General features: G+C 34.8%; 2 protein-coding genes across 3 annotated transcripts; one reads left to right on the top strand and one right to left on the bottom strand.

The window, feature by feature from the left end:
* Positions 1-1729: 1729 nt before the first annotated feature.
* LOC112519294 (putative pectate lyase 21) lies at positions 1730-6333 on the top strand. Of its 2 annotated transcripts, none has more exons than XM_025127353.1 (5): positions 1730-1997; positions 3791-4142; positions 4230-4440; positions 4820-4888; positions 5917-6333. In XM_025127353.1, exons 1-5 carry the CDS (start codon positions 1868-1870, stop codon positions 6157-6159), a joined length of 1005 nt encoding a protein of 334 aa, XP_024983121.1. In that variant the 5' UTR covers positions 1730-1867; the 3' UTR covers positions 6160-6333. The 2 variants fall into 2 exon arrangements, with proteins under 2 accessions (XP_024983121.1, XP_024983112.1); XM_025127344.1 differs by having other exon boundaries at positions 4227-4440.
* A 1437-nt stretch (positions 6334-7770) lies between these two features.
* On the bottom strand, positions 7771-9672 carry LOC112524749 (exocyst complex component EXO70H1-like). Its single transcript, XM_025134710.1, has one exon. It carries the CDS (start codon positions 9670-9672, stop codon positions 7771-7773), a length of 1902 nt encoding a protein of 633 aa, XP_024990478.1.
* Between the last annotated feature and the right edge of the window lie 874 nt (positions 9673-10546).

The following is a 10546-nucleotide window of genomic DNA, read 5'->3' as shown; positions in this document are numbered from 1 at the left end:
CCTCTCATAATTACAAAAAAATGAACAAAATGAAAAATTATGATTAGTTGAATGCGGTTTGCACGGTTTGTACAAATTGAGTGGTTTGCATTTGATCGCTCCCCTATATATATATATATATATATATATAGAGAGAGAGAGAGAGAGAGAGAGAGAGAGTCGTAACCATTTGAGCACTTCAAAATTTATGAGATTTATCATAAACCATTAATTTAGTATAATTAATATTATTAATCAGTGGGATAACTATCATTATTTATTCAATAAAAATTAATGCATATCTTTAGAAAATTCCATATATATCTTTCTATCTCCTCTCCTAGTAACATACAAATGCACAACAAAACATGCACATAAATTGAAGATATCGTGAACACAATGTAAATAAGCTTAAACTTTTTTATTAGGGTGTTCACAGAATTCACATGGTGTTTACAAATGGTAGATTTCGATTTTGTTTTATTGATTTAGTTGGTGTTCACAATATGTTCGTCAAGTATAATAATCTTTCAAAGAAAATGTCCACAATATCTTCATCTTGTATGCATATTCAATTATTTGTATGTATATATATTTTATGGAGAGATGAGTGAGAAGAGTGGAGAGAGAATGAGATCAAAGAGAAGGGTTTTTAACTTAATAAATTTTATTTTTTAATTAATTTTTGTGGTATAAATTGTATCTTACGAATCTCAAAGGAGAGCGCGACATGAACTATATTTGATAAATGATACAACATGCATGAACTATTTATGATAAATAATACAACATGCATGATCAATAATTCACGATCATAATTCATGTTAAATTAATTCAATATTCATATTGAATAATACACATTCATCGTAATGATATATTATTTATGACGAATAAATCATAAAAAAATGTGAGATATGTGACTTTTGTGTTTAAATTTATTGGTGATATAAACTCTTATCTTAGCTTGCGTTGATCTGTTAAAGACACGAAATTAATTGTGTTGAAGCATATATAAAAATAGACTTAAACCTAATATATTAAGAAAATAAAATAAAATGTCAACACCATAAGAAGATGATGCCTACTTGCGGACGAGCGAACCCCATTCCATTAATTTACTATTTTTGTCTTAAGGCTTATAAGATTTAATAAAGAGTGTTCAATATTAATTAGATTCACATTTCTCAATATATATATATATATATATTGAAATAATATTTTTTCTAATTTTATATATATATATATATATATATATATATATATATATTCTTCTGGAATTAACCGGAATCTATCAAATCTCATGTTTAATGTTTTGATTTATTTATTGACAAAGAAAATACTTATATTTTTATTATGGTATTATTTATATTTTTAACTGAGTTGTTTGTTTACCTTTTAATAATTTCATTAAAAGATAATATTTGAATCGTTAAGAAGTAAATCTTGTTCGGTAAAATTTTTTTTGCTTGTTAATGGTTCTAAAATCCTATGAATGATTTTGTATTATTGGTTTTCCTTAACCATTCAACGACCTAATTTTATTATAGATAATTATCAAACAATTATATTTCATTTGTACTGTATCATGAAAGCCTTTTAATCATTATGACCGTTTATTCATTCTGCACTAAATCATTCAAGAACGACCAAACAGCCGCTTATAATCAAAATCCAAGTATTTGTGTGGTTAAAAAAAATATACCAAGGGAATATTAGTTAAAAAATAAAGTAGCAGGAAATAACGAAATAGGAAACACTGAATGGTATGTGATAGGAATGTTACGATGGCCGGTTAGACCAGATAACATCTTTGTCCTTTTCTCGCCGGCGACAATTGCCTTAAAAAATCGATCGCACCTCTGCCACACGAATTCAGGCAAGCGTAGCCATGGAGACAACGTTGCCATACGCGGATGTCGATTCACGCTTGAGAGCTATGGCCGGTCGGGCCGAGGGTTTTGGCCGTTTTGCAGTCGGTGGCGCTCATGGTCCTGTGCATTCCGTTACATCCTTGGCCGGTAATATTATCTGATTTTACGAGATCTTTTAAATTTCCAGTAGTATAAATTATATTTACGGTGATGCATTTGTATTGATTATAGTTTTTTATATGAATGAATTTTCCGTATCTTGTCCTGATTTTTGCGTTGATGCATCAGAAAATTGCTGTTAGCTTCTAGGAAAGCTTCACTCTGACTTTGTATGGATATTAAATTTGCTAGTTACAACTTCAAATTGGATACGAAGACCAATTTTTAGCAGAATTAAATGCCGATGGGATCATGCTGGTGTGTAATTGTAGCAAACTCCAAATAATTTTCAATCTGATAGCTAAGGTCTAATACGTGTTCCGTTGCTCAAATAGATAATCTCTCACTTCATTGAAAATTTTCAAGACACGTAGTTTAGAGGATATGTATGGTTAGGAGGCTATTAGCCTATTACCATCATTAGCTTATAGTTGTATTAGGTAGTATACTTGTTTCTAGTTTTTTTTTTTTCTCTCAGTATTGTATCCTCCATAATATCTCATCAATATACATAGATACATTGCCACGGAAGACCTCAAAGTTCATCTCTCTTTGTTAAAATCTCATGGCACTAGACACACTCGTTGGCCTCTGTTCTAGTGGGCACCATCTAGCCTCTAAACGAGGGGGCATGTTGAATTCCCACATCGGCAAGAAATGGGCCATCGTACCTGTATATATGTAGGAAACTTCCATCTTCCATTTTGGCTCCTTTAGTGATAGATTTAAAGAGATTCCACATATCCTAACAGCCTTAAACACCTTCAATAATGATAAATAAAATCTTGTGGACTCCGATCAATTTCAATAATGTAATGATGACAATGACTGAGTAAGTAATTTAAGCTTTAAAAGTTTACTAAACAAGACATGATAAGACGAAGACTGGTTGATTCTAAGGTGGGTGATTAGCAGCTGTATCCGCATCAAACCTACCATCTCTTCTCACGAAAGTCTTTCCTTTTTGCAATTTTCATGGGAAGGGAGAACAACATTTCAGAAATTGTTCCTTCCTTTTCTATTTCTAGAGGTCTCCATATGTATCATGATAAACTTTGTGCAGTACATAATGAAAATTGAAGTGGTTGGTAACATGGAAAGACAGCAAATACTTAGGGGAATCAACAATATTGTTTTTAGATATTTAAGTGAATATGCCAATGCTTGAATAAATGTCTCGTACCACTTGTTGTGAAAATTAAGAGTGACATTTATAATTTATATTGAAACTTCACACTAGGCTGTCTCTCACTCATACATGCATGTGGCAGTGTGTTACCGGAACCTTGTGCATTTGATTCTTATTTTGGTTGGGTTTCACATTTCACTTAAGTCGGTAGTTGAATTCAAGTAAACAAGTGCTGATTTATTGTATAAGTCTACCTTTATAGCAATGATACTGAAGCAATCAAGCAAGTCGAGTTTGATATAGCAAGTTGAGCTGGCCACATGTCCTTGATTTATACCCTCAACAAGAAGAACATTATCCACTGAATCTTAAAAATGGTTGATAAAAAGGAAGAAAAAAGCAATATTTTTTACCTCCTCATCACTCAATTATGAGCAGCAACAAGATCATGGTTATATCTTATCTGTGGGAGGAGAAAAGGGTTTAATGGGAAATATACTCTTCATTCTTTAAAAATTATTTCCATCTAATAGCAACTTCACCTCCTTCATGAACATGATTTCAGTTTTGTTCCTTAAGAGGTTCCCAAGTTATTTTTGGAGTTCTAGAGGCTAAAGATAATACTCCTTCTGTTGTATTGATGTCTTTGTAGATGATGGGCCAGGATCACTTCGTGAAGCATGTCGCAGGAAAGAACCATTATGGATTGTCTTTGAAATTTCAGGCACTATTCATCTGTCATCCTACTTGAATGTGTCATCTCATAAGACTATTGATGGTCGTGGCCAGCGTATAAAACTGTCTGGAAAAGGTTTACGGCTAAAGGAGTGCGAAAATATAATTATATGTAACCTGGAGTTTGAAGGTGGTAGAGGACATGATGTTGATGGTATTCAGATTAAACCGAACTCAAAGCACATTTGGATAGATCGCTGCAGCCTGCGTGACTATGATGATGGACTTATAGATATAACTAGACAAAGTACAGACATTACAGTTTCCAGGTCAGTTCAAGTTTTTCTGATATGCTATGTGATGAAATATTGCCAATGACTCCCAGTTCTGATGAATTCTCTAATTCCTGCTAGCAGGTGTTACTTCGCAAACCATGACAAGACAATGCTTATTGGAGCTGATCCATCTCATAGTGGTGATAGATGTATTAGAGTGACAATTCATCATTGTTTTTTTGATGGGACACGGCAAAGACATCCTCGTCTTCGATTTGGGAAGGTTCATCTTTACAACAATTACACCAGAAACTGGGGAGTGTATGCTATTTGTGCTAGTGTTGAAGCACAGGTAAATGTATTTTGGTACTTCAGCATGTTATCTATTTCAGTCTATGGTAATGTTAGGATCAGTAAAAACACACACAGAGACTTATCTCAGGATATGGAAAGCATCGCTGTTCAACAATTTGTTGTACTAGCATAGATACAACGAAGGAACGCAACCATTTCATAATAAGAAACCAGACAATAAGAGGATAGACAAATAAAAATGTCATTATTAACTGTAGTAACTGTTTCCTTACTATGTTGGATCGGCAAAGTCATAGACTAGTTTACGGTTCAAATTAGGCTCCATATCGAACAAGCAAATAATGGATTAAAATAGGAGGTCATTTATCGAAGTTCATTTTTCATCATGCAACTCTTTTTTTGTGTTTTCACCTCAGATATACTCTCAATGCAACATCTATGAAGCAGGGCAGAAGAAAAAAGCTTTTGAATTTTATACGGAAAAGGTGACCTCATCCAACCTTTGCTCCATACTTTATTAATAATTGTTATTACTTCCCGAATATGTATATAGAAAAGAACCTCATGATTGCACTTGAGGGAGTTTTAGCACCTAATATGTGCATGGAGCTCAAAGTGACTCCAAATTAAAGTGAATGGAACTCAAAGTGCCTCCAAATTCTTCCATATTTATTTGTTGTTTACCCCTAATCTGTAAGCCTTCATCAAGTTTACATAAACAGGCAACAAAACCATCAAATGGTTAGAATTTTGGTATGCAAGATTCTTAAGATGACCCAACCATATGCTTACTTTAACCTAGACAAATTAAAGCTAAAAAAAGATAGTTACTGGTTCATTGCATAATCACCAGCAACTACTCAATGTATATGTTGTTAGTTATAATTTTTTTCTCATGACACGGCTATTTTTATTCAGGATTTGAGCAACTGTTTTGTCAAAAACTTTTGCAATGACTCTAAGCGAAAAAAAATTCTAGAACACCCAGAAAGAAGCCTGACCATTTTCTTAGTCTTTTAAGTGTCATTTTTAATAATGAAGGGAATTAAAGACCCTTGGTTACAAAGACTTTTGGCATATCATTATTCAAACATTGCAAAAAAATCAAGCCTGGAGCGTCATCACTTAATTCAACACGAACAAAATACAATCTAAATTACAATTTTCGTGTGCGATGTAAGGAAGTCATTACCTTTGCAAACAAAAGAAGTTATAGCCACAATTAGTATGAGGTACAACACAATGTAACTATTATATCACAAAAGTTGTATACTGCAATGGATTCTCAGGTGGTCTAAAGTATTGTTTTGTATCATCATTAGTTCATTGATACTTGACGTTACATAGTCTGTTTGAAAAGAAGCTTCTTGAGTTAGATACCCTGCAACATAATTTCGTAGTCTATTGTCACTTAACTCCTTATGTGACTGCCGATTATTGACTTCTGTTTGTTAGTTTATCTATGAACCTTCCTTCGGATTCACTAACGGTGATGTTGCTTAAACTTTTTCAGGCAGCAGATAAGGAGGAAGCAAGGTCTGGTTTGATAATCTCAGAAGGGGACTTGCTCTTAAATGGAGCTCAACCATGCCCATTGAGGGAAGCCAATGGAGAACGCATGTTCCACCCTAGCGAGTTTTATCCGATATGGACAATGGAACCAGCTTCTGATTCATTGAAACACATTCTTCATATCTGCAGTGGTTGGCAATCTGTTCCAAGACCATCTGAACAAGGTAATGCTCTTGTTACTTGATAATTTTGTCATAAATCAATCATAATACATTGGAATTTTGCTTTGGTGTATAGTTTAAATGCTTGCTTGCATATTATATTTTGCTATTATTGTCGTAATTAAAAATCATTAATGATGTTTAGGAATAACGATAGGGTATATTTTGCTAGTGTTAATTTAAGGCCATTCCCCTAATTATTGTTCTATGTGGGTGTTATTAGAGTAAGGGCCGTTTACCTAAACACTCATCCGGTAAGCGCTTAACGGTAAATTTCAACTCTATCTTTTACTTATCGGATAAGATTTTAGTCTACCAAACGACATCGTATGTAATAATTTACCCGGTAAGCGCTAACCGTGGTAAGAGTTGTCGCCATCACTTACCGGGTAAGACTCTCGGTTCGTGACTTCGCTATTACCAGACAAGATTCTTGGTCCTTGTCATATTCATCCGGTAAGAGAATGTGACTTGATAAGCACTTACCCGAGTAAGCATTTGGTAAACGACCCCCAAGTGTAGGCTTTTTTCAAGTATATAATATTTATATACGGTAAATGCAACAAATAAACTCACACCCTCTCGTCACATTTGGTGAGGTTTGAACTCTTGACCTCCCATGAAGGCCAAAGGTCCAGATACCGCTAGGCCAATGGCCCTTTGGTAGGAAGTGTAGGCTTTCATGTTGGCTCTATTGGACATATATTCAATGGTTAGAAAGTTTGAGCAAAGTCAATGAAAAATTTGTCAAGCAATGGCTTGTTTTTGAAGAAATTAGTGTATGTACACAAAGAAGTACGGAATTATGACTTGTAATGTTGGCATACAACTTTTACGTCAATGAGTAGGAAGAAGTTAAGAGATGAGTTTGTCAACTATGCCTCTTGAGGGATTTCAACTAATGTTTTGAAGTAATGGTGGTGATATTGTGATCTTACTTTTAGGATTCATTTCAATTTGAATAGAAATCAACAGAAAAAGCTTTGTTGGGTGTTATTGGTTCATGTAAGTTGTGTATTTCTTGACAAAAAAGAATTTTGTTTGATTCAAATGTATGTAACATTAGATTTATTCCTTTACAAGGCAAGTTTTGTCTGAATCAAAGTTTTGTCAATAGGACCGGTCTGATCCTTTGGGCGGACCAGTCTTATTTTTCAGACCAATGACCGGTCGAGAAATTGACTTAACTGTCCATCGAACTGGTCAAAGATCAATCGAAGACCGATTTGAAAGGTATGGGTGTCCAAACTTGTTTGGAAACAACAATAAAGAAATGGTGCCAGTCTAGGATCAGTTAACGACGTCAGACCCAAATCAATCACAAATTTCGGATCGAGGACGGAATCCTTTTTGGCTTGTTAGGGACGGCCCAAAAGGAACAAACCAAGGACTCTGCCCTTAGATATGGTTCGTTTCCTTACATGAGTTTCGAGTTGTGACCATTTCTAACGGTGTTAAGTCCAATGGTTACAAAAAGTTCCTGACGGTATTAAGTCCAATAGTTACAAAAAGTTCCTGACGGTAAAGTCCAATTGTTACAAAAAAGTTCCTGACGGTGTTAAGTCCAATGGACTAAACCACAGGGACTAAAACACGTATAATTGATAATTACTTTTATTTGAATTATTATAACATTACAACAATAGTATTTTTGTATTTTCTATATGAAGAGACCGGAAAACTTGCAATAATGACAGTACGGGTAAAGTCAATGAATATGACCACGAGCTTCTTACAACCGCCGATGTTCCCGGGAACAGCTCCGACAAATATTTTGCCATGTTTTCCGGCGAAAGTCTGATCAACATTTTCACACACCTCTCGTCTTCACCTAACGTTATTAAATGCGTGCCGTAAAATTCCTCATACACTGGTACCAGTTTGTGCGCGATTGACGCCTTCATCTTGTCTCTCATCTTTTCGTCAACAACAATCCAGGACGTTTGCTTCCCGTACACCTCCTCAAACGTTGAGTATAACCTCCTGAAACAATCCCTCACCTTCTCCGGCGATACCAAAGGATTCTCCGGTAAACATGAGATCACCTTATTCCAGGACATAGATTCGTAGCTTGATACATATTGCTTCAACTTCTTATCGTGGTTCGTCATCCATTCTTCTCCTAGAATAAATTTTAGATTTGTTGCACGGACCTTCTCGATGATGTAATGGAGGTTGTTAACCAGAAAGAGATACGATAGTGCCACGTAGTTGTGAAACTTGGCTTTGCCGTCCAGCTTGCAGAGAAGAACGCGAATGATCCATGCCAGCTTGACAGAAACCGGATGCGGTGAAATTTCGTCGGAGGTTTGTTCCCTGAACTGAGAATCATCTACGATGACGTCACTTAGGGCACTGCCGTAATCAGACAGAGATGATAAGTAAGTCATGACGGAATTATTTAACGGATGAATTCCACCGTCGGATACTGTAAGTTTGGAAGAATTTTTATGGATTGATGATTCCAACTCGACCAGAGCCGTTCTGACGGAGTCTCCTAGTTTGTGAAGAGACGTCAGAGCTTGTATTTTTACTGAGGAGACAGATTCGTTTGAGAAGATTGACTCGATTTCTTGCCAGAGATCTGAGATCGAATTGTATAAGTCCATCATCATGAAAATTGTCTCCGATTTCGGTCTCTTGCATCTGGCTATGTGTTCGGGAAATGCAAACAGGTTCAGGGCTCCTTCTTTCGTTGAGTTTTCGAAACATGAATCTCTAATTCTCACCGATGAAGTGAAAATACGATCACCTAGAAACTTCTCTCTGTGGAAGAGTGTTTTCACTGCGATTTGAACGGCATTCAGCCAGTTTTTGACATGATCGTCAAAATGTGGAGCATTTATCATCTTGTTGATTTGAGAGGAACTGTAAGGTTGGATTCCAAGATGAAATAAAGCTTCATCAATGGTCGATTTTCGTATGATTTTGTACAATACGATACACTCTTTGCCATAACCACAACTAATCATCGTATCAGCAATCAACCGAAGATTTGAAATGGCAATCATAGACGGTTGCTTAACATCAGAAACCGAGATCTGTAGTTGCCGTTCTTCTTCAGAATCGATGCTGGTTCGAGAAGACCCGCTAGAAACAGATCCAGGCTCCAAGTCCTCACGAGTATCTGATAAAATCAGATGAAACTCTCTCTCGAGTCGTTTCATTGCGATTTGCATCAGTCTCTGTGCAAGTGAGAGCTTCTCTGATCTCAAATCATGTGATACGAGAAAACGCATGGCTCGGTGTAGTCCTGTGATGCAGTTGATGAAAACTGTGGCTTCTTCCCTGCTTTCATGGAAAATGGAGATGAATCTGGTGCTGGAATGATCATCAATTTCCCATTTTTCGAGGATGGACTCTGCGTGTTTTATGGTTTCTTCCATCATATATTCAGATGAAGAAGATGAAGAAAAGGAAGAGGAAGTGAAAGAAATGGTGGTGGTGAAAGAGAAGCGACTCATAAGATTTCTAGGTTTTTGATTCAATGTGTTTGGGGATTTCTTGATCGTGTTTTGGGTTTTAGAGATGGCCATTGAGATTGATTCCTTTGAAAAAAGGGGCTTGGTTTGGTTAGAGATACGAGTAGGGTATGAGGGGGAGTTTAAATAAGGAGGGAAAATTTGAAGTGCACGGTTGGCATAATTTCTATAAGAGTGAATTACACTAATGGTCCCTCTGGTTTGCTCAAATTTCAGATTTGATCCCTAAAACAAATTATCCAATGGTTCCTAACTTTCCATTTTCATAACATCCGTGACTCCTCGCCTTAACAATATTAATTAACAACTCATTGGTCTTTAAACAAACTTTAGAGACCAAAAATCCACTCTAATATATAATATAATCCATGTTTTTAAAAAAAAATTATGAAAAAAGTATTTTATATATCATTATCTATTCACAAATCAAATATATTAAATAAAGTAAATATTAAATAAAAATCTTTATATTTATTTGAAAAATATAAAATTCACCAAAAAAGATTAGCGTTAAACTCAAGTTTGGAAAAATAAAGGAAATCTAAATAAATTCACATATTCTTTTGAGTTGAGAATTAAAATATTCGAATAAAATATTAAAACTTAAGTTCGGTTAACTGAGATTATTAATATATAGTCAAATTACAAATAATTACAATAACAATATAAAATAAATTATAAATTAAGATTAAAAAAACACTAAAACAATTAAGAAAAACTATCACTGCAAAGAAAATTAGGTTTATATGACGCCAAAAAAATTAGGCGTCTTAATACACCACTTTATAAGACTTGATTTGTAGAACAAAAAATAAAGTGTGTTATCTAAATGCATTGCAATAAGTTTACGAGATGTTTTTAGACGTTCTAACAAGTTTTTAGAATACTTATAATACACAGTATCACATTAACAACTTTATATGACACT

Source organism: Cynara cardunculus, assembly GCF_001531365.2.
Source record: "Cynara cardunculus var. scolymus isolate 2C chromosome LG 1, CcrdV1, whole genome shotgun sequence".
Classification (NCBI taxonomy): domain Eukaryota; kingdom Viridiplantae; phylum Streptophyta; class Magnoliopsida; order Asterales; family Asteraceae; genus Cynara; species Cynara cardunculus.
The sequence above is the reverse complement of the archived record's forward strand: the minus strand, read 5'-3'. Positions and strand labels throughout refer to the sequence as shown.

Excerpts from the sequence above, each read along its gene's own strand:
- LOC112524749 (XM_025134710.1), bottom strand. The coding sequence starts at position 9,672 with ATGGCCATCTCTAAAACCCAAAACACGATCAAGAAATCCCCAAACACA.
- LOC112519294 (XM_025127344.1), top strand. The coding sequence starts at position 1,868 with ATGGAGACAACGTTGCCATACGCGGATGTCGATTCACGCTTGAGAGCT. Across the intron at positions 1,998-3,790 it reads TTCCGTTACATCCTTGGCCG|ATGATGGGCCAGGATCACTT; the intron begins GTAATATTATCT and ends ATGTCTTTGTAG. Across the intron at positions 4,143-4,226 it reads ACAGACATTACAGTTTCCAG|CAGGTGTTACTTCGCAAACC; the intron begins GTCAGTTCAAGT and ends AATTCCTGCTAG.